Source organism: Misgurnus anguillicaudatus, chromosome 2 (genome assembly GCF_027580225.2).
Source record: "Misgurnus anguillicaudatus chromosome 2, ASM2758022v2, whole genome shotgun sequence".
Classification (NCBI taxonomy): domain Eukaryota; kingdom Metazoa; phylum Chordata; class Actinopteri; order Cypriniformes; family Cobitidae; genus Misgurnus; species Misgurnus anguillicaudatus.
The window spans coordinates 14,445,837-14,473,202 of NC_073338.2; the positions used below are offsets into that span (position 1 = coordinate 14,445,837).

The 27,366-nt window shown below is 35.0% G+C and overlaps 2 protein-coding genes and 1 non-coding gene across 3 annotated transcripts in view; 2 read left to right on the top strand and 1 right to left on the bottom strand.

The window, feature by feature from the left end:
* LOC129443340 (uncharacterized) lies at positions 1 to 21,370 on the bottom strand. The gene is made up of 43 exons (XM_055203841.2): positions 21,367 to 21,370; positions 21,131 to 21,205; positions 20,979 to 21,044; positions 20,739 to 20,822; positions 20,567 to 20,656; positions 20,408 to 20,467; positions 20,230 to 20,295; positions 20,029 to 20,115; positions 15,308 to 15,400; positions 15,117 to 15,203; positions 14,953 to 15,024; positions 14,621 to 14,710; positions 14,457 to 14,519; positions 14,267 to 14,329; positions 14,099 to 14,158; positions 13,924 to 14,001; positions 13,713 to 13,799; positions 13,017 to 13,094; positions 12,865 to 12,927; positions 12,259 to 12,348; positions 12,063 to 12,152; positions 11,904 to 11,993; positions 11,562 to 11,651; positions 9,530 to 9,619; positions 9,332 to 9,394; positions 9,179 to 9,238; positions 9,038 to 9,097; positions 7,889 to 7,966; positions 7,535 to 7,621; positions 5,878 to 5,958; positions 5,726 to 5,794; positions 5,489 to 5,578; positions 5,275 to 5,352; positions 4,394 to 4,483; positions 4,081 to 4,170; positions 3,848 to 3,937; positions 1,855 to 2,001; positions 1,660 to 1,749; positions 1,467 to 1,556; positions 1,146 to 1,292; positions 940 to 1,011; positions 836 to 850; positions 1 to 741 (listed from the first exon to the last, which is right to left on the bottom strand). Exons 1-43 carry the CDS (start codon positions 21,368 to 21,370, stop codon positions 188 to 190), a joined length of 3,867 nt encoding a protein of 1,288 aa, XP_055059816.2. The 3' UTR covers positions 1 to 187.
* The window catches only part of dhrs1 (dehydrogenase/reductase (SDR family) member 1), a 21,815-nt gene continuing 11,215 nt past the window's right edge, over positions 16,767 to 27,366 (top strand). The window contains 1 exon segment of the mRNA XM_073873231.1: positions 16,767 to 16,790. The gene's annotated coding sequence lies outside the window, so the exon portion shown is untranslated.
* Positions 17,127 to 17,317, top strand: LOC129443517 (U2 spliceosomal RNA). The gene has a single exon (XR_008644182.2). It is a non-coding gene; the product is annotated as a U2 spliceosomal RNA (small nuclear RNA).

Below are 27,366 nucleotides of genomic sequence, written 5' to 3' on the forward strand. Positions count from 1 at the left end.
TATTCCTTTGAGATGACAATACTTCACAAACATTCTTTTGATACGTTATCCGTTTTTATTTGAAATGCTGAAACCTGGCTCATTTATAATATGCAAAGACATTCAAGCAAGCAATGAGTAGTCACAAAATAAAATATCAAAGTAGAGAAATGCATTTTCTATGCATTCACAGAGTAGAGATAAGAGATCACTGCAAAATCCAGTCAGTGGATTGAGGTCCCTTAAAGATTATAGGAGGGTCATTGAAAGAGTCGCTGCATGTTTCAATGTATGGATAGAGCGTTCCCAGATTCTCATTGCCTGTAAACGTAAAGACGGAAAGCTTCTTGTCTACATTATAAATGGTTATCTCTTTCTTTTTAAAGTCCACCAAGACCCCAATACTAGATGGTGATTCCTTCATCTGAAGTGTAACTTCTTTATCTGCAATGGCAACGTGTGTACCATCTCTTTTCTTGAGAATAACCCAATATCCACCCCGAGGGCCATATGTTAATTTACCCTTTCTCTGAGCAGATGCCCTGGCCATGCCAACAATATAACATTTTCTTCCAGCCACCCCTACTTCCCAGTAATGCTTTCCGGAGTCAAATCCAGTTTTTCCCAGTGCTGCAATGGCCGTGTCATAGCGTTCACGGATGTTGGGTACGGACTGAGGCAGATAGGAGGTCCGTGCCTCTCTTTCATCATCTGACAGGACGAGTCTGGGGTGTGCAGTGTTGCGGTCTAACCTCGGCCATTCTGACACACAAAGACATTTTAGGATTTTTTACAGGCCAAGCCAAATGCTTTATATTTATTGTAAATCAGAACCAGGCTGGGATTATTAACTTACCAATTTTGGGTTTTTCTAAAGGGTTCAAAAAGAACAGAAACATACACTTTTAATTATGATAGAAACACATAAATTTTTTTTCTTAGTTAATAGAAATGTCTCACCCTCAATTTTCTCTATTACTTTATTAGCTTCAGTTAGTGCTTTTTGAAGTTTCTCGTTCTCATTGATTACATCTATTGAAAGTGTGAATAATGTTAGTTAGTTAAAACATTTAGGTTAATAGTTCAAGTTATTTTTTAGTGTTTATAAGAGATATTTCTTATAAGACCAATGTTTAAGACTGTACAGAAGATGGCATCCTACTCACTGTTGTATTTGTTTTTCTCTTTTTCGAGTTCAGCCTTAGATTTTTTATTTTCTTTTTGCAATGTAGAAATGCTTTCATCCTTTTCCTTGAGTATCTGGCCTGTCTCAGCAAGTTCTTCTTCCCGTCTTTTTAATTTCTCATTTAACTCTTAACAATGTGACAGAAATACAAGAGGAAAACGCAGCATATTGTGAGGAAAAGGAATTAGTCAGGGAAAAAATGATAAAAAAACAATAAGACTTGGTAATTGGGCAAATTTAAAGGTATTATATGATATTAGAAACGTGAACTTGTAGGCTGAATTTAAAAGTATGGACATACCAGAAATTTGCTTCTTTGTTTTCTGTTGCAAGTTATTTTTCTCTTCTGTCATTTTGTCCAAGTCTTCGTTCAGTTGCTTCTGCTTCAGTTCTAAAACAACAAGCAACAGCTGAAATGACCTTTATTGCATATGTGATTTTACAATATGTAATCAAATATAGTGAGTGTTGATTCATTTTGTAATGTTTATTACTCAAAGCATCATTTTCAGCCTTGGTCTCTTTCAGTCTGTCTTCAGTGTTTGCAAGTTTCTTCTCTTTGGTTTTTAGTTCTGTCTCAAGACCTGAGATAAAAAAAATAAGAAAGCAATATATAATAAAAAAATTATAGTTCTTCCTTGAGGTTTAAGCTAAATGTACTATGGGAAGTAGAAAAGATTTGCACTGACCTCTGTTTTTTTCCTTCTCTTTCTCAAACTCATTCTTTGAATTTCCAAGCTGCCTTTGCAATGAATTAATGGTATTATCTTTCTCTGTCAGTTTCAATCCCTGCTTAAAAAGCTCCTTTATTTGTTCTCCTGTTAGCTCTTTTAATTCTGATGAAGACAAAAAATACAGTTAGAAAACTTGTTATGTGGATTATAGACACATTAAACAAACATTTGGGGCAAAAGTTAAATCGCACAAAAACGTAGAGTTATTGGAAAAGAAAACAAAAATGAAATCCCACCCCTAACCTCAACGTCATAGGGGTGAAAGTAAATCATACAAAAACGTTTGATTATTGGAAAATAAAACAAAAATTAAACCCCACTCCTCAACCCTGCTCCTAACCTCAAAGTCATAGGGGTGAAAGTAAATCTTACAATAACGTACAATTATTGGGAAAAAACAATTAAACCGCACCCCTAATCCCGCTCTATAACCTCAACGTCATAGGCGCGAAAGTGAATTGTACAAAAACGTATGATGATTGGAAAAGAAAACAAAAATGAAACCCCACTCCTCAACCCTGCTCCTAACCTCAACTTCATAGGGGTGAAAGCAAATTGTACAAAACCGTACGATTATTGGAAAAGAAAACAAAAATGTACCCTACCCCTAACCTCAGTCATAGGGGCGAACGGAAATCGTACAAAAACGTACGATTATTGGAAAAGAAAACTGAACACCACCCCTTACCCCGCTCCAATCCTCAACGTCATAAGGGTGAAAGTAAATCTTACAATAACGTACGATTTTTTGGGAAAAAACAATGAAACCACACCCCTAACCCCACTCTATAACCTCAACGTCATATGGGCGAACGTAAATCGTACAAAACCGTCCGATTATTGGAAAAGAAAAATGAAACCCCACCCCTAACCCTGCTCCTAACCTCAACATCATAGGGGTGAACGTAAATCGTACAAAAACTTACATTTATTGGAACAGAAAACAAAAATGTACCCTACCCCTAACCTCAAAGTCATAGGGGCGAACGGAAATCGTACAAAAACGTATGATTATTGGAAAAAAAAACTGAACACCACCCCTAACCCCGCTCCTAACCTCAACGTCATAAGGGTGAAAATAAATCTTACAATAACATACAATTTTTGGGAAAAAAACTATGAAACCACACCCCTAACCCCACTCTATAACCTCAACATCATATGGGCAAACGTAAATCATACAAAACGTCCGATTATTGGAAAAGAAAAATGAAACCCCACCCCTAACCCTGCTCCTAACCTCAACATCATAGGGGTGAACGTAAATCGTACAAAAACTTACATTTATTGGAACAGAAAACAAAAATGTACTCTACCCCTAACCTCAAAGTCATAGGGGTGAACATAAATCCTGCAAGAAAGTACGATAATTGGAAAAACAAAACAAAAATGAAACCCCACCCCTTACCCCGCTCCTAACCTCAACATCATAAGGGTGAAAGTAAACGAAACGAAAAATTTTGATTATTGAAAAAGAAAAATAACATACAGAAACATACAAGAGCCACCTTGTAAAATACGTACGAATTGCCAAGATAGCACTCTTGACAGTTTGTTGTTTGTACACTGGTAAGAAATCTAATAATTTTTGTTCTCAATTTGGTTTGTCAGGATGTAATTATATACAATTATATATATAATATATATATATATATTATACAGGATTTCACAAATTCTCTTTATTTAAAAGCTCATAGTAATGTTTTACCAGTAAGCTAATGGACTATACTTTTGATGCCCTGAACAAACAATGACAATCTGTTTAGTTTTTTTAATCGAGGCCAATAAACCAAATGTACATTGTTCATTGAAATACATTATTGCATCTCTTTTTGCTTTTTGTTTTAGTTCAAAAATGTAAAATGAAGAAAATGTGGGCAATTTTAAAAATATTTAATAGCAATAAAAAAAGGTATTTATTTTGTATATCTTTGGTGTTGTGACATACCAGTGATTTCTTGCCGTGCTTTCTTTAGAGCATCATTTTTCTCTTCTGTGACCCTTTTTAAGTCTTCATTTAGATTGTTCAGCTTCTTGACTAAAAAAAGACACCAACATAAGACTAGTTATGCATACTGGATGTGTCATAAAACATAAATACAATAGTTGATTTGTTTTGTGATATTTATGTTGAACCTTCAGAAACGGATAGTTCACAATTATAACTAAATTTTTTCTTACGCAAGGCAGCATTGTCAGAGCTTGTCTCTTCTAGTCTATCTTCAGCGTCCGTAAGTTGCTCTCTCTTGGTTTTAAGCTGATCCCTCAGTGCTGAATAAAGAGGAGAAAATAATAGCATAACAACAAAGTGATGTGAAGCATTGCATGAAGCTTATAAGTTATATAACCTGTAGTCAACCTGCTTTCCATGTGTGTTACATTAAAGTCTTTTGTAAAGGTATCACAAAACATTTATTTCAGGATGCAATCTTTCTGAGGTATCACTTTAACAAGATATATGTGTTGTAGTTAGTATATTAAGAGTGAAACTTACATGCTATCTTCTTTTCCGACTCTTCTTGCAGCTTTTTCAATTTGTTCTTGCTTTCTCTAGCTTCCGCCTCTAGTTTCTTTATATTTTCCACTGTCAGTTTACAAAGAAACATGTTCTTAGCAAAATAATAAAGATATAACATCTACACATACTTTTCCAACTATACATATCCTGTTTTTCTCTCACACATAGGCTACTGGTATTTAAATATTTTATTATTTTATCCTTCACTCTTCATCTTAACTCCATTTTATTGAGTGTTGTTGTTGTGTTGCTGTATACCTGTCATTTCACGATTTAGGTTAACCACAGACCTGATATAGTTTGGCTATGAGTAATCCACTTCTAGACAAAATAAACTTGAATTTGGTTACATGTAGTTTTTTGCCATAATAACTTGTGAGATGTAATGATATATTTAATCATGTATAAGCAAAATCAACAGCAATTACAAGGTGTTTGGTTATATTTATTTATTTATATATTTTCATTTATTATTGGGCTATGGTTCGATATCTATAAAATTTTCAGCTCAAATTTTGTCGTTTAGGCCTAGACATCTGGACTGTGTTTGGACGGCTATTAGGCGTCTTTCAAATGCAAAATTGCTTGCTGGGATGTTTATGTCTTATAATGCTTCTGCAATATTGTAAATACACAAAATCATGCAGATAAAGTACCTTTACATTGAAAAATTATAACTGACAGACCCCAAATTTATATAAATCGGGACGCCTGTTGCTGACCCCTGACGTACAGTTACTAATTCCTGTATTAAAATAAAATTTTTAATGATGGCATGCAGCATTCAAGACCGTATACTGTAAGTGTAAAATATGTGGTGGCACGAAACATTCACGATTATTAATAAAATTTCTTACTTAGCTGTGCTGACATTTCACACTTGGATTTCAACATCTTAATTTCTTTATCCTTGTCTTTTATTTCCTCCTGTAAATCTGGAAAAAACACCATTATTTCATGTGTTTACTCTTTCTTTAAACTAACAATTCAAGTGAATGAATGAATTGCAAATGAATTACTAACACAACATGTTCAGAAATGCAGTTTAGATACATTTCAGATGTAACTTACCATTGATTTCTACATTGTATTCCTCTTGCATTTTAGTTTGTGCCTTTTGCAGTCTGGCCATTGATTCCTTTATAGAGATCGTCTTCAAGGCTGAAACGGATTTAGATATCATTAACTCCAGTTACTATTAGCACTGTACATTTTGTGATTTCTCTGTGACTAAGGCTTGAAAGAGTTAAATTGGTTATTTTAAAGTTGCTACAGGTTCTTTGATGTTGTTATCCTATGAGAGCTCACCCAGATCAAGCCCTTTCTCTCCAGAGGTTTTCAACTCTGACAACAGATCATTCAGTTCTTGTTCCAGATCTAAATGAAGAGAGAAGCTTTGCTAATTCAACATTGCAATGAGTGTTTTAGGAGGAAATACAAATAGATAAATCTGAACTCACCTTTGATCTTTGCTAAATTCTTTATAGTTGGGTTCTCTTGGAGTTTCCATATCTCAGTTAGTAGCTGAAGGACGTTTACAGCTGCAGCAGACAAGTGAGTTTTAGTGAACAATGATCTCTTCTTATATGAGTACATAATAAGACTTAAAGTCTGTGTAAAGTCATTTGATATAATTGTTTCTAAACACATTAGAAATATAATGGTGAAAAATGTTACAAATAATGTGAACTATGTAGTACTGAATTGTGGAGTTTGACCGCTAAACAATTTTCCCACATTTCTGTGTTCAAGAACCGACAGCCGGATAACGTCGAAGTACCGCGAGAGCGAGACGAATTTAGACTTCGTATGATTTCTCTAATCGTTCTCGCGGTATTTTGACGTCATCCGGCTGTCGGTTCTTGCAGCGCCGCATCGAACAAGCCTATTTGTTTGGTTTGGAGCTAAAACGATGGCTCAATGACGCACCGGAGCCACCGCGCACGCCCCCATCCCTAACACAACGACGAGCATCCATTCCGGTTGTAGGGATATTTAACCTCTTTAACAAACGTGTCACTCAAATGTAGCATTATAAGTCTCGAATGAGAAGTGAGAGTCGGAAGAATGTCCGGTGGTGAACTATCGTTTACAGTGTTTCGTAATTACAGTAGTCTCGTAATTCGGTCAGAAACGTCAACAATGTGAGGCGAACAAATTGTTTTGGATTAAAAGGCTTGGATATTAAATTTCCTTGGACTCTTAGGGATTGATGAAAACAATTTGTTTTGGACAATTTCAACGAAGTGGATGAAGGAAAGAATTTGAGGGTAAGTAAACAAACAAACAAACAAACAAACTGAATCGGCGCCGCCCGGTTCAGGTAACTAACAACTAGGTTACAGTTTTATGACTTTTTTGACATATGTATGGGCTTAATGGAACGAGAGTGTAAGCTTTCAATTGATGTGCTGTTTAACCGTGTATTTTGAAGATTTAATGCTTCAAAGTTACAATGAAGTTTATGCAGCCTCACTTATCAGGTTAAGACGCCGGCTTTCTCGCGAGTGGGCGTGGTTTCAATACAGACAGCGGTCACGCCTCCAGTGTTTGAGAGCAGAGAATCCCACTTATTTTTAAAAGATTTTGATAATTTATTTTATTTACTTGCCTTATTTATTTTATTCAAATTTGGCTAGGTGGTTAATAAAACATTTTTATGTGGTGTGACAAACATTTAAAGGGGACATTTCACAAGACTTTTTTAAATGTCAAATAAATCTTTGGTGTCTTTAGATAATTTATTATAGCATGTTAAATTGTCACTCTGTAGGTTTGAGCAAAATGTCTTGTCAAAAATGTGTCCATTTAAATGCAAATGAGCTGTCCTCTGCACTAAATGGCAGTGGTTGGATAGTGCAGATTAACGGGCGGATTTATCCCCTTCTGACATCACAAGGGGAGCCAAATTTTAATGACCTATTTTTCACATGCTTGCAGAGAATGGTTTATCAAAACTACTTTACTGGTTTGATCATTTTCACATTTTATAGGTTGATGGACTGGGGACCCAATTATAGCATTTGAAAAAAGTCAGATTTTTGTGATATGTCCCCTTTGATATCAGACTTTACACGTACTTTTAACTTCTGTTGCTGAAAACAGTGTCACACTCACTTTTGGCTGAAACTTCTCCATTTGCTTTTAATTTCCGTTCTGCCTCCTTCAGTTGTTTTTTCTTTAATTCCAGTTCATTTATCAGATCTGCGACATACACAAGATATTCATCCAAACTTGTACTATATATATAATTTTTTGTACATTTCTTTGCCAGGCAGATTAAAGAGGACATCCTACCAATGCATGATTTACTTTAACTAAATGAACTATGAAATAATGAAATGAAATGAAATAATGAAAAAGAATGAAATAATTTAAACTACATCACTTCAACTTAAATGTACCAAAGTGGATTAATCTCTTGTAAATAAAGACTTCTTTACAGAAAATGTAAGAATCAAGAAACTGCACCATCACTGCCTGAACCTCCTTCTTCAAGTTTCTTGTCCAGAAACTCCACTTCTTCAATTAAAGCTTTAATGTATAAAACTGAGAAAAAAACAGGAAAATACAGAGAGTGTTAAAAAAGTTGCCTGTGTAGTCGACAATGTTTATCATAACACACTGAAAACCCTAATAAGTTGATTCAACTCAAATGATTTGAGTAAACTCATTCCCTCAATTTAATTGAGTAATGGGGTCTCCCAAAACGTGCATATTTAAGTTTACTTAACTTGGTGGTCACATAGACTTAAACTTGGAGTTTGTACAGTGCACTTAAACAATTAAGTTCACTTGGTGTTCATAAAGATTGAAGTTACATAGTCATTTAATTGTATAACAATATTTAATGAAAGGTTTTCCGGACTGACTCTTTGTTAATGAATGAATATATGAACGAACTTAATTTTCCATAGAAGCACACAACACACTGCACTGTTCACGTGTTTCTTCATTATAGTGGAAAGAAATACAATGAGATAAATGTGGTGCATGCATACCAAAGGAGGAAACACTGATCACCTGAACGGTGACTAAACAAAAAACATCAATAATGTAACAAAGAGTGTAAAACTCTAAGAAATTTTATAATTAACTGGTTTATGTCCTACCACTTGTTATTCTTAGACCAAAGATCAATCAATCTTAATTTCCAGGTGCGAGGGCTTATGGGTATTCCTCACAGGACTTTGAACTGATAATCTTAAGTTAATTGCACTTGATTTTTTAAGTTTATGCATTATGTAAGTTAATAAGTTAAATGAATAAAGATAGTTAAGTTATGGATCCAAAATGCAAAATTTAAGTCATGATTGCATGACTTTTTGAGTACAAACAGCATTAGGGCTTTTAGTGCAGCATGTAAAAGTTTTTCCTGTTTCAGTAAATTTTTTTGCCTTTAAACAGCTTGAATGTAACTCTACACCCTTGACTCATTTAGTAGAAGCAGATCTAACTAATATGCAAATAAGCATACGTAAAGCATTAAAAAAACACCACATCGACATTAATAACAAAACAAAGTTGATTTTCACCACATGGGGGCTGTATGCATTTGATGGTAACATGCATTCATGGCATCACTTCTGTCTATCATTTAGTTGCCAATATCTCTCTCACCTTTCTGAAGGATGGTACTGTTCAATTTAGAAACTGTAGCATCATATTCAGCCTGGATTTCTGTAACAAACAAACATGATGTTAACACAACTGATCTAACGTTATGAGGGTAGATAGTAAATAGATTACAAAATACAATACTCTTTTGTTTCTCTTTGAGTTCGGGGCATTCTCCAGTCTTTGTGAGATCTTGCTTCAACTCTGGAGAGTAAAACAGAGGGTCGTACAATAAGATGATGAATTAAAGAAATCCTCTGTATTTCTGAAGTTTACATATTAAAACTACTAGATTACTTTTATTCTCTTCACGGATTTTGTCATTTTCCTGCTTTTTCTTCATTAGATCGTCTTCTAGTCCTAGAGAGATCAGCAGCATAGTTGTCTGAGACAGCACTATATTTGACTTTATGTAAATGTGTGAGGAAGATTAGAAGTAGGTGAATGAGTGACTAAACAGATTTATTGACGTGTTTATGAATGAATGAATCTCACCAGCTATTCTGGACTTGACTAGTACTTCTGATTCCTGCATTTGCTGTTTCATGACATTCATGTCACCCATTAGATTGTTTATCTTCTGAACTGCAGGGAAATTCAGGTTAAACGGTTAAGCATGACAAGGTTTGAGTTTTTAAATGATTATTCCACTTTCATAAAAAAATTGATCATTTACTCACCCCCATGTCATCCAAGATGTTTATGTCTTTCTTTGTTCAGTCGAGAAGTAATTCAGTTTTTTTAAAGAAAACCTTCCAGGATTTTTCCTCCATATAGTGGACCTCAACAGTTTCAATGCAATAAAAATTGCAGTTTCCACCCAGCTTCAAAGGGCTCTAAACGATCCCAACCGAGGCATAATGGTCTTATCTAGCAAAACGATCTCCATTTTTTGACGTTACGTATTGCGTAATCATTTCAAAAGGTCACGCATGACGTATGTAAAACTACCGCTCCAGTGTTTATAAGTGTGAAGAAAGAGGACCATTCAGATGTAACCCGTGACCTTTCAACGTGATTACGTAAGGTAGCGCAGGCGCATCACATTATCGTCAGATAATGCAAGACGAGAAGCTGCGGTTTAAAAGTGCTTTTTTGCGAAAATGTTAATTGTTTTGAAGCTGCATTGAAACTGCAAACTGTTGCTGTCCACTATATGGAGAAAAATCCTGGAATGTTTTCCTTAAAGAGCCACACAAATCCAAAATCGAAAATGACCTGTATCGCAGTGTGTCATGTAGCTGTCCATCAATGTAAACAATGTGCAAAGTAGTTGAACCAAAAAGTGCACGATTTAATAAAGTTAATGGCTTCTAAAGTAGGGAGTCGACTTTGAATCGCTGAAACGAGTCGTCATATGGATTGAATCTCCTGCCTGACTTTATCCACGTAATACCAAGACTTTGCATAATAATCTCCGCCTACACCCTTGCCTGCGGGAGAAACGAAAACTATGACCTGCCCACAGACACTTCAGCTAATTAGTGTGTAAACATCATATCACGCTGTGTTTTCAGTTTGTTTTCACTACCAAAGGATGAAGATATATGAAGAATCTGTGGTTAAAATTACTTTTTCAAGGAGGGATTTACTAAAAGTTTGGCTGTGAAGAATCAGTGGTTAAAATTACTTTATCAAGGAGGGATTTACTAAAAGTTTGGCTGTGAAGAATCAGTGGTTAAAATTACTTTATCACGGAGGGATTTACTAGATGTTTGGCTATGAAAGATGGTTCAGTAGCCACTTTATTTGGAACAACATGCGTCTCCTAACCACAACCTGTAAGTATGATTATAGCTACATACTTGCTTAAATGAGTGTAAAAATTTTAATGTCTGTCTTCGTTTTTATAACCTGGACTAAGGATGAATGATGTGTATTGATGTTGTTTTTTAAACTCTTAATTTACTGTCAGAGAGTCATGTAGCAAGCGGCTAGCGCATGCTCACCTACAGTTTTGCTATGACCCGGTTAGTTTACATAAATGCTTAAATGAGTGTAAAATGTTGGTTTCTATAGTCAGTCGTTTTTATTGCTTGGATTAATGATGAATGATGTGTATTGATGTCGATCATGTTCTCAGTAAATCATGTTAGCACTAGGTCAATGTTGCAGGTCTATGCCACTGATCTGTGGTCTGTGCAGAGACTCTGTCAGGTGACCAATCAGAGCAGAGTAGGCTACTGAAAGGTGGGGTTTAGGCAGACTGAGTCGTTAAACAGCTTCACACGAATCGTTTGGGTATCTCTGAGAAATGGGGTATTTTAAATTTATATTTTGGTGAAATTACAGTGTTTTTTGACCTTGCATGCATTTAAACCTGTTGTCCGGGACTTATAAACAGTGATAGGATGCTTAAAATTGGCCTCTTACTGGCTCTTTAAAAAGCTTAATTACAAAGAAAGACATAAACATATTGGATTACCCGAGGGTGAGTAAATTATCAGGATTTTTTTTATGAAAGTGAAGTATTTCTTTAACATTTTAAAACAGTTGTCATCCACAGTTTTCTCTTTTGAGTACTCACATTGCTGTGCTATTGTAGCGTCCTTCTCATTCAGTTTTTTCGTTGCGGCATTCTGTTCCTCAACACTCTGTTTTAGTCTTTTTTCAAGATCTGCGACAGAGACAAACTTTGAAATGTTCGAAAGTATGAATAAACACTAACCATGACTCCATGAGCCCTGGACACGGAAAACGGATTCATGCATTTTTAAAAACAGCTTTGTGTATAAATAATTTTTACAGTACTAAACAGACACTTAATGTCTTAGGTCAGGGCAGGGGTACTGGGGTTACATGGGTTGAGCTCAAGACCTGATCATGTATGAAACACAGATAAAACGGGGAAGACAAATGTGAATTAAACCTCCTATCTTCTGCTTTGAAGCCTTTTCTGCCTCATCCATCTGAACTTTCAGTGTCGAGATTTCGTTCTTCAAAGCAGCTATTTCTTTTCCTGCAAAAGATATGATTGTTTTAATTCAATGGGTATGATATCATAAATTAAGATCATATTTTTACTTACGAAGCTGATTGATGTTACTGGTTCCAGCGGCCAGTTCTTTGTTTTTCTCATTCAACATATTCTCCTTGTTATTGAGTTCTCGTTGAAGCGCTGTCAGACAGAGCCAAGCGTGATGTTATGACAATGATCCAAACCGAAAATATGGCACATGATTTTTTTTTAATAAATAAATGTGTAGCCGTTGTCTAAAACAAACCAGTTTTCTGAATCTCAGCCTGTTTAGTCACAGTTTTCAGCATTTCCCGTATCCAGGTTGCATCAGACTGATAGGCCAAGATTTTCAACACTGAGAAGACATAGGTACACAGACGTACACTGTTAAACATGTGATAATATCCATCAAAGCCAAAGACTATGGCTGCGTTATAAGTAAAATTGAATAAATTATGAATTGTTTTGAAATAGTAGTGACTTAACTCTTTCCCCGCCAGCCAGTGCCAGCATTTTTTATGATTTTTACAAAAGTTTAAACAAAAAATGTAAACATACAATATATCAAATGAAAGAACAGACCCTCTGCTTTAAAAAAAGTTTTATCCTATCTTCATTTGTTCATAGGTAGGTTTCTTTAAAAAAACACAAAATTTTAAGCAAAAAATCAGCTTTTCAATGTTTTTGGATCAGTGAATGCTTTAGTGTTTTATAAGTTGGGTAAGAGCACCACCTAGTGGATAAGAGCGGGAATATGGATTGCTGTAAAAATTTGTCATTGGCAGGGAAGCGTTTTCTCTTAATTAATGGCTGGGAATAGTGCACAAAAAGAAGTCAACGTCTAAGGTTGTGAATGTGATCAACAACTTACTCGGTTTTGTAGGATCATTGTCATCTAATTCTGCAATCGTGTTAAGCAGAGTCTTCTGTAAATCTGAAAGAGGAACAAATGCATTTCGTTGTCTCTGTTATTATAACTTATGCATGTCTTAAATGCATGTCTCATACATTCAATATACTCACCGCTGATTTTATCCAAGTCATCTGGGTTGTTACTTTGTAGCGTCCAGATTTTCTCCATATGTGTTATCACCTGTAGGACTGATAGAGACAAAGACATGCATCAGCAGACATAAGCCAACCATTATGTGGTAGTTAAAGGGGTGATATTATGAGATATTTTAAGATGTAAAATAAATCTTTGGTGTCCCCAGAGTGTGTATGTGAAGTTTGAGCTAAAAAAAACATAGATCATTTATTATAGCATGTTAAAATTGCAAATTTGTATGCCTGAGCAAAAGTGTGCTGTTTTTGGGTGTGTCCTTTAAAATGCAAATGAGCCGATGAAAGGCAAACACTGATCACAACGATGGTGGTGTGTTGTAATTGAAACTCAATTGTGATTTCAAGTACTTTTTTCTCTCTTTCTCTCTGCACAATGACAGAGCTGTGGTTGGATATTGCAGATTAAGGGGCGGTATTATTGTAATTTGCTTTGCTACCTGCCTCACAAAACAGGCAAAATCTGAACGAACTCATTTTTCACACGCTTGCAAAAATGCCTTACCCAAACAAAGTTACTGGGTTGATCTTTTTCACATTTTCTAGGTTAACAGAAGCACTGGGGACCCAATTATAGCACTTAAACATGGAAAAGTCTCATTTTCATGCTATGACCCCTTTAATAATGCAATGAAAAAACGGTGAACCCGATCACACCTTTGTCAGAGCCGCCTTGCATTTTCTTAAACTCCTCCTTCTTCTTCTTTACCTCTTTGATTTTTTCATCCAGTTTTTCTTTCAAAGCATCATTATTTAAACATATTAAACATATACAGTGCATGGAAATTTAAAGACATCCGCCAGGATCTAAAATTGCTATTTAAATTGTGTGAATTTAAAATGAGAGAAATGTTAAAGAGAGCCTCACCATCATTATTTAAAGAAAATCCCTTAATTTGTTTCTCTGTCTGGTCTATTTCAAAGCCAAGCAAAATAATCTGGAGTGCTGTGAAAAAAATCCATTCAGATTAACACATATCATGTTTTTTTTTTAACTAATAAATGCTAAAATTATAAAAATTGTATTTATTATTTCACTCAACCTTTCTTTGAAGTGGATTCTGACATCTCATTTACTTTATTCTTCAGTTCAACCTCTTTTTCTGGAAAATAAGTCAATAGATCAATACATAAAAAAGACAATTCGATTACAGATTTGCACATATTATACAATACAATTTCATCTAAACAAGAAAAGTAAAGCGTCTCACCCGTGTACATCACCGTCATGTCTGCACATTCCTCCTCCCGATCAATCACCTGTTGGCGTAAATCTGGGTAAAAAAACGATTAAAGATTACAGAATATATCATGTTTCCTTTATGTTTCAATTCTTCCCTAGATCTGCAACAAATAACCACTGGAAATATGAAGTTGCTTTACAAAAAATGAAAATCTTACAATCATTGGTATCATGGAGATAAATGTTTTTGTCCTGTTCCTTTACAAGGTCTCTCTGGAGATCTGACAAGGCAAAACCCAAAGTCACATAAACACCATACTTCTTATTTAAGCCTGGCTAAAATCTACATTTTTAAAACAACAGTAAATCATTCAGATCTCACCACTTATTTGAATTTCGTGTGCATTCATTTGTCCCTGTGCTTTTATTACTGCCTCCATGAATTCAAACTGCAGCGTAAGAATTCTAGAAACTATAAATATAATAACATTCATAATGCTGTGATGATTATAAATATAATAATTTCTAGAAAATGCACTGTAAAAAATGATATCAAATCAGTTTAACTTAACAATTTTGATAAACAATTTCAACTTTTTTATAAGTTATGTCAATTTAACCAAAGTCTAAACTTAAATAGCTTGAATTAAACAAGCTTCATGCTTAATTTTCACAGTGTGGGTGTCAAGATATGTTAAATGTAAAGAAACGTACCCAGCTGATCCTTTAATTTGGCAATTTTGTCCATCATTTCTTTTTTTCTTGCATCAGCTTCATTTTTCTGTCCTATAAATCAGTGACAAGATGATTGATAGATTCATTCACAGCGAATCTGAATAAACAATGAATTATTGTTGTTTTAAATCTTAGTAGCCTACCATTAAGTTGTCGAAGTGTTTGTTGAAGAGCTGACAGCTCATCATTCAATTTTAAATGTTCTTTCTTCACTGTAGCAATCTTTTTATCTGTGAAACAGAAAATGGATATGCTGCGGTAATAAATTAATTCTTTGTGCATGACGTGAATTACAGAGGAATGATTTGTGTAGAAAATTGAGCTAAAAAAATACCAAATTTTGCTACATCATATGCCATTGCCACTTCTCTCTGTTCTTTCAGGTCTGTCAGGAGGCTGTTTATGTGCTGAAGTTTGTTCGTATTTGCTGTCAAACACATAGCACAGGTTTATGATTGAGCTCATGAATAACATCATTAACATGATCTGGACCTCTATATTCAGCCACGCTACTTTTTTTGTCGCTGCAACCCCTACACCCACAATTAAACACAGTACTTAAGATGCATAAAAACTTGATATTATGAGTGCACTGAAATAAACATAAAAGTATGCTTTATATTTTTCCTTTTACAATGTAGAAATCAGCATGCAACCATGTTACAGTTGCAAATGCATATTTTATGTAGAGAATATAAACTTGGATGTATTTTATAATCAATGCATAATTAATTTTATATTATACCACGGGTCTGTTGAATGCTGCATTCTGATTGGCTGAGAAATGTTCTATGCGTGTTGATTATTTTTCTGTAAACCGCACACCTAACTTGTCAAATGTCTTAAAAATAGGGACCAGAGCAATGTTTGTGGTAACCGTGGTATAAGCGGAATAATTGACTCCGGTCCTTTGAATTATTTGAAAATAATGCACAACTGCGCTTTCGCGTCGTGCCGCATTACCACCTTGGTGTGCATTATTTTCTTATAATTCAATGGCCCGTTTTCAATTATTCCTTACTTCATTTATTACAGTCTTTCATTCTGTCTCTACTTTTTTTAAAATGTAAACTATATATATTTAGGGAAAACCCTTTTCAGCTATACCTCCCAATGCCTTCTCATCTTTTTCTCTTTAGGAAACCTCCAATATGTCACTAATAGCAATGAATAAGTTAGCTAACCAGCAAACAATATTAAGACATAGTATCAACATTCACAGCTGAATCATGATTTAGTCTGCCTGCAGTTGCCAACTCTCTATCAAATTAATGTTATAATGATAACACAACCAGAAAAAACTGTTCAGTCTTACTTGTGAAAGGTTAATTCCCTGAGACTTGTTTTGAGGAGTGTGACCGTTTTCCCCTTTATCTTTTACATTATTAGTGTGCATCTCGAGACAAAACAATAGCGCTGACATATGTTAAGATTAAATTGCATTTTTGGGAAATATGCCCTGTCTGGGAAACCTCCCGTAAATTTTGTTCAGTCAATACAAAGTTTAGCTTGCGTTTCCTGTACAGGGCTTAAATCTAGACCGAGATTAAAACGCAATGTTTGAGCTGTCTGAACTAAAAACGGCTTGCAAGTCCCATTTTGTATCAAGATGCACACCAGTAATGTTTTTGTAATGACTTTAATAAATAACTTGAGCTGGGTTTTCACAGACTGGGTCACAACAACATGTTCGCTGTCATTGATTTTGTTGCAATACCGTATTTGTCCACTGGGTGGCAAACGCGTTCCGTTTTTAAAACACTGCTATATAACGTTGTACATCGGTCACGCTTGAAAGGTTGTACTGCTCCTCTGATGTAAGTGCTTCTCTTTTCACGTTCATTTAACAGGTTTTGTGTTTATTCAGAGTTTCATTGTCTAATACTGAGGTAAATGTGTCTGTGTTTCTGATTGGAGAAGCCGTAGATCATTGTAATATCAACTCCTCCCCCAATTTTTGTTGACTAATGTTTTGCCTTTCAAAAAAACTAAACATAGATTGTTAGTATAGATATAATGTTCATAAGAAAGTATTTTTTCGATTACCTCTGGTATAAAAACGATTTGAGATGAAAATGACCAAAAAACCATTTTGCCGTCATTCTATGTCCTGTTTTAAGGAATCGGGTCTCTTCTCCTGACCATTTGTAGGTATCGCTTCTCGGCCTTTTGGCTAAGATCAAGTGTAGTATCTGTTCTTATCAGTTTAATATCTGATACGTCCCCTACCCGGGGACCATATATTAAATTGATTTTTGGAAACGGGAGATGGAATAGGGGCTTGCTCCGTCCACTCCACGCATCGACCCGGTATTGCAGTACTTCTGGGAACGGTGCACCCCCCTCTCAACAGTGAACAATAGAAAAGCCAGCTATACGAGTAAAATGAATAAAACGCGAATGGTAGCTATCGTAGAAGGATCATGATATAAATGAAACGCGCTTTTTAGTACAGTTTGTCCGTTAGGGGCTACTGTAGAAACACGTTTACATCTTCCTAGTAAATGTGAACGTCTCATTGTAAGGTAATAAAAATAATTCAGTTTATTATATGTAAAGTTTATACCGCTGATAATACAATTATATAGATTATATTTCTTATCTGTCAAGTGATTCGCTTAAAAGTTCACACCTCATCATATTTTTTTAATTTAACAATATACACACAAGTCTACATTTGAAGTGGATCAAAACTTCATAAAAGTGTCCTAAAATCAATAGAGGGTATGCATTAACGTCACTCTTCCACGTGACCACGCCGGAATTCGCCCCGTCGAGTGGCAAACGTTCAATAAAATGTCTGTTTTTCATAGCGGCTGCTGCAAAAAAACGCCAGTAAAACTGACTATTATCAGCTTAAATTAAATTTAGTCGGACTTGATGGCAGAGGTGGAGAATACTGAGTTACATTAGTTTACTTCACTACACTGTAAAGCATAGAATCATACTGTGTATTTTAATATTGCATATTAACATTTATTTAATACCCAAGTACATTTAAATTGTGTTGTATGTAATGTTGATGTACTTAAATATTAAATGTAAAACAAAAACGTATTATTTATAAAATGTAATAGAGTAAAATTATGATAATATGCTTTGGAATGTATGTTTTACAAAGAAAAACATAAATAAAATACAAATACTTGAAAAATACTTAAAAAAAATAAAACCTCTGCTTGATAGTGACCCTAGCAACTTGTCAACCCACATGTGGTCTGTGGATGTTGGCATGAACGATCTATTTACTTCTCCTTTCGGTGTTTTTTGCCAGTCTTTAAAACAGTAGCTCCGAATTCTTGTTTATCTGTTAGTAGCCTACAGTCTAACGCACAACAGCTTTTTCCAATTTAGATGCGTTTTCACTGTGTTTTTGCTGATTTCCAACTGTACACAATTGCTGCTTCTCTGTCTTTTGCCACTCAGTGGGTGTAACCGCAGTCACTTTCGCCGAAGGTGACGTCACTTGCATACCCTCTATATGTGTACCCTTTCCTGTCATAGGACAACTTTGATTAACTTTTTTGATCCACTTCAATCGTTTACTAGTATATTTAGCTTTAACCTTCATAATATCAACATATATTTAAAAATTTATTTCAGGGTAACAGGACATTTCTAATTTTACTACCCATATGGCAAAAAAAACTTGCCAAAATGTAGAAGTTTATAAGGTATATTTTTACAGCTGAATATTTACTTTTAACCTTTTCAAACTTTTTATGTTTAAAGGTTTGTAACAAAGTTTTTCTTCCAGTGCGATGTGAATATAAATGCTTTCAAATATATTTATTTTTTTAAAGGTCACGTTCTTCCTGATCCCATTTTTAAACCCTAGTTAGTGTGTAATGTTGCTATAATGGCATAAATAATACCTGTAAAATGATCAAGTTCAAAGTTCACCGCCAGGGGATATATTTTCTTTAACAGAATTCGCCTTTCAAAGCTTATAGTGAACAACCGGTTTGGACAGCAGCCCTCTCCTTCCTGCTTTAATGACGTCAGTAAAACAGTTTTTGTCTAAACTCTGCCCACAGGAATACGTCAGTCACCAGCTCAAACATCTCTGCTAAGCTAAGCTGCTGTTGAATCACAACACACTAAACAAACTACACAATCAGAACTCGTTGCGTATTTCTTAAGGAGGGACTTCAAGGAAGACATCAGCCTGTTTTTAGGACAGTGAAAAAAGCGGTGTACAGATAATTCAATTGTGTGAAAAATACCGCGTTTTTTACATGTGAAACATGAACACATGTTATATTGCGTACTGTAAACACAATCAAAGCTTTAACTCACAATATACACAAATGGTTTACTGGTCTATGGACACTGGCTTAATATACATTGGGACTTATTTTCTGATGACATGACACATTGGGGTGGTTTCCTGGGCAAGGTTTAGATAAATCCAGGACTAGGCCTTGTTTATATTAGGTCATTTAAGAAGTTTTTACAAACATACCTAACAAAAACAATACAGGCGTGCATCTTGAAACAAAACCATGTCACCGATATATGTTGAAATTAGACAAGGTGTTTATAAATTAAAGGAGCTCAAACATGCATTTTAGTCTTGGACTAGGATAAGCCCTGTCCGGGAAACCGCCCCATAGGGAGATATCGCCTCTGATATTTATAAGCAGTACAGAAACATCTCTCTGACTTGTTACAATATAAAACACTTAATTATTCTGCTTTTGTAGTACTGACAAGAAGAAAATCCAGTAATAAAGCAAGTGCTCGTACCGTGTTAAGATTAAATGGAAAATCAATAGTATATAAATATAGTTTTATTAACTTTAACCTCCGCCAAATCAACAACAACACAAAAGACACAAAATATGAATTAATTTCATGCTAAAATGGATATAGAGCTGTATTTTTGCTATTTGAGTATTATTATTATTTTTTATTAAAACTTTGATCCAGGAACAACAAAAAGGGTTGATCTAGGATCGCATCACGGCGACCCTAATGAATGCTAGACTGAATATAGATCATAGATATTTTTAAGAGTAAATATTCGATCAATGTCAAATTAAAAACGCTTACCATCGATCTGTACTTGTGTCTTGTATATTTGAGAGGCACGGGTCATGAGCTCCATCACTTCAATCTGCATTGTAACAATCTGCAGCACTAAAATAGTGTTTTTTTTTTAAAAAACATTTCACTTGTACAGACTCTCATAATCTTTAAGTATGTTTTTTGTCATCTTAATTTTTAAATTTTGTACGAATGCACTGTTCTCACCCTGCTTTGATAGTCCATCTTGTTCACCTGGTTGCTTGATCTTGTCTTCAAGGTACTTCTTTAATTCTGCGGATTAGATACAAATAGATCACTTTTATAATTATACTGATACAAATTACAAGTAAGACAAATCATATAAACAAAATGCAGGCTCAGTGGAAAGCCGGCTTGCCCATACCTGTGAGAAGGGATGATGTTGCCTTATCGCTTTTTAAAGGCTCAGCGCTCATCTTTAAACCTACATTAGAAAAAAAGCTCTCGTCAAAAAAATTGAGCAAGGAGACTCGAAATGCAATATCATCGCGGTGTTGCTCCATGTATGCGTGAGTGTATCTACCTGCCCGCTTGAAAATGTCAACACTTCTTGAAAACTCTTTCTTCATTTCCGTTAAGTCTTTTTCTGCTTCCCTCTGGCGCTCTTCAAGCCCTTATGAATTGAAATTAATAACATGTGAATTTATGATCCGTTCACAGAAAGGTTTAAAGTTAATAAGAGTATTGAAACACACTTGCGGTCTTTGTGCCATCTTTCTCTGTGTTTATTTTCACATCCAGCTCTTGTAAGTCGGTGATCTTCTGCAGTATGTTTAAAACTGTGTGGGATAAAGGAGTAAACGGAAGCATCAACCACTGGTTATAATTCATTTTGGATTAGGATTGATTACAAAAATTATACACTGTAAAAAATCTCCCAAGCACCATTATTATATAGTTGAGATTTATGTTCAACAATATATCTTTCCACATACCATCCTTGGCTGGACTATTAGTGGTATCTAGTTGTTTAAAGAGATCATCTAGCTGGGTTTTAAGACCTGTAGACATGATAAATATGTAAACATCAGAACAATGCGATCAGTTAATCTTTTAGTTCACTATTAGAAGAGATAGAGAGACTCACCGTCGATATTATCCTTTGCCAATTTATAAGAATCCCTACATTTGATCTTCAAATCATCAAGCTTGTTTTGGAGGTCTAGAGAAGGTAAATTGAATTATAACAGCTGAACAAAACTGAATACAAATCTTCACAATATATACTAATAACAATTTACATAATGGATGTCAGTCCCTAACCTAACCTTATGAGCAATTTCATGCAAATATTAACCTTGTTAAGAAAAGTAAAGTTTTTACCCATACTGATATCTTAGATGTCAATATTTGGTGGTTTAAATACCCATGCAAAGTCCTGTTAAAGTTTTTAGAGCATTTTATAATTATTCCCCATAGTTAAGTAAATGTAAATTTCAATATTGTAATAAAAGTCAGTGTAAGTCCATATAACGTTGTTTCTTCCTCATAAATGTGCATACAAAACTTAAAATAAAATAAATATTAAACATTCTTTGTAGAGACGTCCCTTCTCCATTTGTTGAGTATATTATTGCCTCTTGGTTTGTGCATATTAATTCACAGAATTCCTACAAAGTATATCGTCTCCCCAAAACTTGTCCTTTTTTGTCATCTATAACAGTGGTTTTCAAACTGGGGGCCGCGAGATGGTGCCAGGGGGGCCCCAGTTTTATGACATTTTATGAAATACATTAATTTATCATGAATTCTGTGTAAATAAACCTAAAAAAAATAAGGCTGCCTACTAACCAAAAGCACTATATTTGTATAATTTAATGTTTTTTTATTAAAATGTTGAGTTTTAGAGTTTAGTTTTTTGTCACTAATTTTCTTTGGGGGGCCGCGAAGGAATGCACCGTATACAAGGGGGGCTGCACGCTGAAAAAGTTTGGGAACCACTGATCTATAACGCATGCATGTTTCCCTCATTTCAAATAGAAAACTTGTAAATAGACTTTATTTATGTGTAAATAGACTTGAGCTTTATTAAGGGGTTTAGGAAAATGTTGGGAATAAATGCATTTGACAGTGACACATTACGGCACATTGCTTTTATGCCTTTTATGTTTCACATAAGAAAAAGGGCGAGCAGCTGATTTTGTGGGAAATCGGCAAACAATCTGCTTTTTCTTTGCTGTCGAGTAAAACCTAGCTCTGTTTTCCAAACTTAAATCAAGTTAACTTAATTTGCCATAATTAAAAAATAAAAGCACATACCTGAACAGTCCTTGGTAGTTGACAGAAAGATAATGAGAAAGGTAAAATGTGTTAACATGTCCTAAAATAATGTAAAGCACATGTAAAATTGCATGGTAAAGCGTAATAACCAACCCTACCTCTACAGCTCTTGGTTTTCTTTGTAGAAGATTCTTGAGTGCCTAAAATGTGTAACATCTCACTTTAGACTAAAATAAGTGATCTTGCTCATATTAAACATGTGCACTTTTTTACTTAAAGGGCCAGTTCACACAAAAATAAAAATGTTCATAATTTACCCAAAATACTAAAGTCAATAATACTCCAACACTGTTTGGAAACATTCCTCTAAATATCTTCCCTTGTGTTCAGCAGAACAAAGACATTTGGTTTTGAACAACTTGAGGGTGAGTATATGATGACAGAATTTTTATTTTGCTGTGAACTATGCCTTTAATCTTAAATATACATAAATGAATGCACAAAATTATATTTTTATCTTCACATCTTTGAGTTAGAAACAACATCACATGTGTATATTAAACCATATTTGTGACCCTGGACCACAAAACTAGTCATAAGTCGCACAGGTATATTTGTAGCAGCAATAGCCATGTATGTGTCAAAATTAAAGATATTTTATGCCAAAAATCATTAGGATATTAGTACAGATAATTTTCCATGAAGATATTTTGTAAATTTCCTACATAAATATTTCAAAACTATATTTATCATTAGTATTATGTGCTGTGATTTTTCTCAATGTTTAGATTTATTTCAGATTATCCTACCATATCCTAACACACCATACATCAATGGAAAGCTTATTTATTCAGATTTCAGATGATGTATAAAAAATTGACCCTTATGATTGGTTTTGTGGTCCAGCGTCACATTTGCCAATGCTTGTCACATTATGACACTAAAAGTTAAATGTGCGTCTGAAACCCACCACAAAGGGAGCTGAATGATCACCATTCAAAACTGTCTCTTCAACTGCATTCACAGGACCTAAAATATAATCAGAATATTAAAGCGTTCTTGTGGTTTGTCATACAATCTTGTTTTCTATTATCAAAGAAGAATATCATTTAAAGCCATGTTAATCTTACCACATTTAGCCTGTGGAAGCAGGAAGATTGAAACAAAGAAAGACCAAAGCAATAGTTTCTCTTTCCAAATCATTATTGTGTGTGACAGAAACCTGACAGCAGGACTGATGCTCTTGATGTTAGTGCTTTATATATATAAAGGTCAGACTATTGCGTAACTCGTCATTTCACAAGTAATCTGATTATTTCTTGCGATGTACAATAAGTTAGGCTGTAGGGACACTAAAGATTTCTGTTCAAAACAATTCGGAATAAGCTCCCTGCAAGACTTCATTGTGTACAACTATTGTAAATTATAGCTGGGGTCCCATTAGAATACACAGATGGAGGGACCCACCTGTAATAAAATAAATACGGATACTAGGTGTAGTTTAACACTAAATCATTATTTTAAGTATGCGACTGGAAATGTACATTATCATTTAGCTTGTGTCCAAATCATCTCAAAGTCTCAATTTTATCACTTAAAATTAATCTTTGAGCATTATAATAGCATGTAAAAGTTTTTTTTTTTCCTGTGACAGAAATGTCTTCTGCTTTAAAGGGGTCATAATATGAAATTTTGTAAGTTTCCAGAGTGCGTATGTGAAGTTTTATCTCAAAATAACCCACATTTAATTTATTATAGCATTTTAAAATTGCCACTTTGTAGACCTGTGCAAAATTGTGCTGTTTTGGGTGTCATTGCACCTTAAGGGGCGGTACTATTGGAATTTGCATTTAAAAGGACACACTCAAAAACGGCACATTTTTTCTCGCACCTACAAAGTGGCAATTTTAACATGCTATAATAAATTTTGAGCTAAAACTTCACATATGCACTCTAGGGGACACCAAAGATTTATTTTACATCTTAAAAAATATATCATTATATGACCCCTTTAAAGTTGGTCTACATGTACAGACCTCAACAAGCAACCTGGGGTTGGGTGCAAGGTTATCAAGAGTTAACTAATGATATCAGTGTGGTAATACAACAGTTATCTTCATTGCAAAAAATAATTCATGTTGTGCAAGAGGAAAATATGCATCTACGGCACACCCAAACCTGAGCTTGGAGATAACAGGGTGGTTTTGTATGTAGCAAATGTCAATGACAAGGACAGTTTTAATTGTGAAATTTCCTTCTCATCAACACAACAGAAATTTTCACATTTCCAAAAATGGAAGAAATCTAGATGCAGAACCTGGCACCAGAAAAAATGGAGGATTCACATTTTTTTGTGTGCTGCTAACATTGGGCGTATGAAAATACCTTTCTGATTTTACAATGGTTTGTGTAATAGCTTGAAAACCTTTATTACTTTATGGATATCTGAGATCATGGAAAAATGATAGTTGGTCTAAAAAACTATTCATATAAATGCATCTTCTTTTTTATAATACTATTTGTTATAACAACAACACCTGATAAGAGCAAAAACATCTGACCCACTGCTTTTATTATAAAGATTAAACTTTCGATAAACATCCATGACATTTTATTTTCCGAATTGTGTAACCATCAAATTATGTGACCATGTCATTGAAGTACATCAAGTTAATCCCAACCCCAATCCTAACCCCAACCATCACTATACGGTCACATTTGATGGTCATAGAGACAGAGCGCAGCGCGTCACAACCTGAAAACCACGCCCACCGGGGGGGAAAGCAATCCAACAGTCTCCATTGACTTTGTATTGCAAAAGGCCGCCTCCTTGTCATTTCTGGCTTATAACAAAAAACTGAATAATGCCTAAAAGCTGCTTTGGGACAATATGTACAGCTAACAAGCCAAAGAACACAGAAATAAGTTTTTATAAGCTGTCGAGCCGTAAAACCCAGTCTTTAAGGAGAATAAAGTGGATCGCCGATTACGTTTCCCCCTATTGGACGCAGTTTTACTAATAGGAGTACTATGAAAAGTTGCCTGTTTCCATTTCTGTGTCTGGGCGCTCGTTTTTTGGGGTCGACAGCTTATAAAAAATTATTTATTTATTTTTTTGGCGTGTTAGATGTACACCTTGTCACACAGCAGCTTTTAGGTATTATTCTGTTTTTAAGTTTAATCTGTAAATAAGTTTTTGTAAGCTGTCGACCCCAAAAAACGAGCGTTTAAAGACACAAAAATGGATACAGGCAACTTTTCATAGTACTTCTATTAGTAGAACTGCGTCCACTAGGGGGAAACGTAGTCGGCGATCCACTTTATTCTCCTTAAAGGCTGGGTTTTACGGCTCGACAGCTTATAAAAACTTATTTCTGGGTTCTTTGGCTTGTTAGCTGTACATATTGCCACACAGCAGCTTTTAGGCATTATTCAGTTTTTTGTTATAAGCCAGAAATGACAAGGAGGCGGCTTCTCGCAATACAAAGTCAATGGAGACGGTTGGGTTGATTTCCCCCCCGGTGGGCGTGGTTTTCAAATTTGCATAACGGCGCTCTGTCTCTATTGCAAAATATGTGTTTGTTGCAACAAGTGAATCATGTGCTAGCGTCTTATCAAAATAAGTGCCTGCTGCACATGTGACTAAACGGTTTAGACGCCCACATTCACAAAATAATCACAAAACACCCACTTAACACTAAACTCAATTTACTCATGAGATTAAGCGAGTATCTGGCAAACGTGAGCGTCTCTTTTATCATAAACCCTTTAGACGCGTCTGCAGCAGACATGACGCATGATGCACATGGTTCACATGACACGCCAAACGCATATTTTGAAATGACGAACCACACACATGACCAGCTAAATACGTTTTGTGACGAGCTTTGCATCGTGTGCCCTTGAAAAAGAAGTCACCGGCCTCCACTGATCAAACTGTTTGTGAGCCCCATTCACTTTCATAGTACTCTTTTTCCTACTATGGAAGTGAATGGGCTCACAAACAGTTTGGTTACAAACATTCCTTAAAATATCTTCCTTCGTGTTCATCAAAACAAATACATTTATACAGGTATGTAACAATATGAATTTTCATTTTTGGGTGAACTATCTCTTTAAAGCTGTCATGTACAGAAGTCAGGCAAGGCAAATGCTGATTATTCTCAACCAGTCATGGCAAATATCCTGCTGCCATAATATCATTTCATTAATCTACCCCAGAACTCAGTCAAATTAAACACAAGTAAATATACAGTATATCTGTCTGTCTCGGTTATTCTAATAACATGGAGGGCAACACACAGGACATACAGAGGTCACATTTTGGACTTTGACTTTACAAAGGTAAATAACATGACTCACATTACTGCATTTCTGCAGTAATTTAATGATTTATACGTTTTTGAGACGTATAAGTTGCACGTATCTGTGGTTAAATGAATAATATAACAAGTGTGCACATGTAGTATGTTAGAGGAAGCAGATAGTTTGGCGGTGCTTAACTAATTCCATGGTCTTGATTTCAGATTCGTCTCGCATAGTTTACAGTGTGGACTGTGGACAGTATATTGCATACAGCTGCCCTTTAAACAATGATCTTTATAATCACACGTGAAAGAAAATGTTTCACATAAAAGAATACTGGCTTTTTTGTGGTTAAACCTAAAGGTGAATGAATTCAAAATAAAGGAAATGCTGACAGGTAGGGTGTATGAGCTGTACGAACCATAGATATGCATAAAGGCTAGATGTGTTACGGTGGAGTCTCTAACGTCATCGCCTGGCGGCCATCTTACCACAGGGCGCTCGCTCACTCGTAGCATTGAGTTTAATGGTGCATGTACTTTTAAATGACCATACCATGCTAAATTTTTTACCAATTTTTAAACAGTTTGGTTTCTCACAAACTTTATTAACGTGGCTATAATTCAGGATGCTTTAACATGTTTCCATACTTTTTTGTATAAGTATGCAGTGTCATAATTACATCTTGGATGTTTATAACAAACTAAACCGTTTGAAAATCGGTAGAAAATTAAGAAAGTTATGGTCATTTAAATGTACCTGCACCATTAAAACTCAATGCTACGAGTGAGCGCGCTG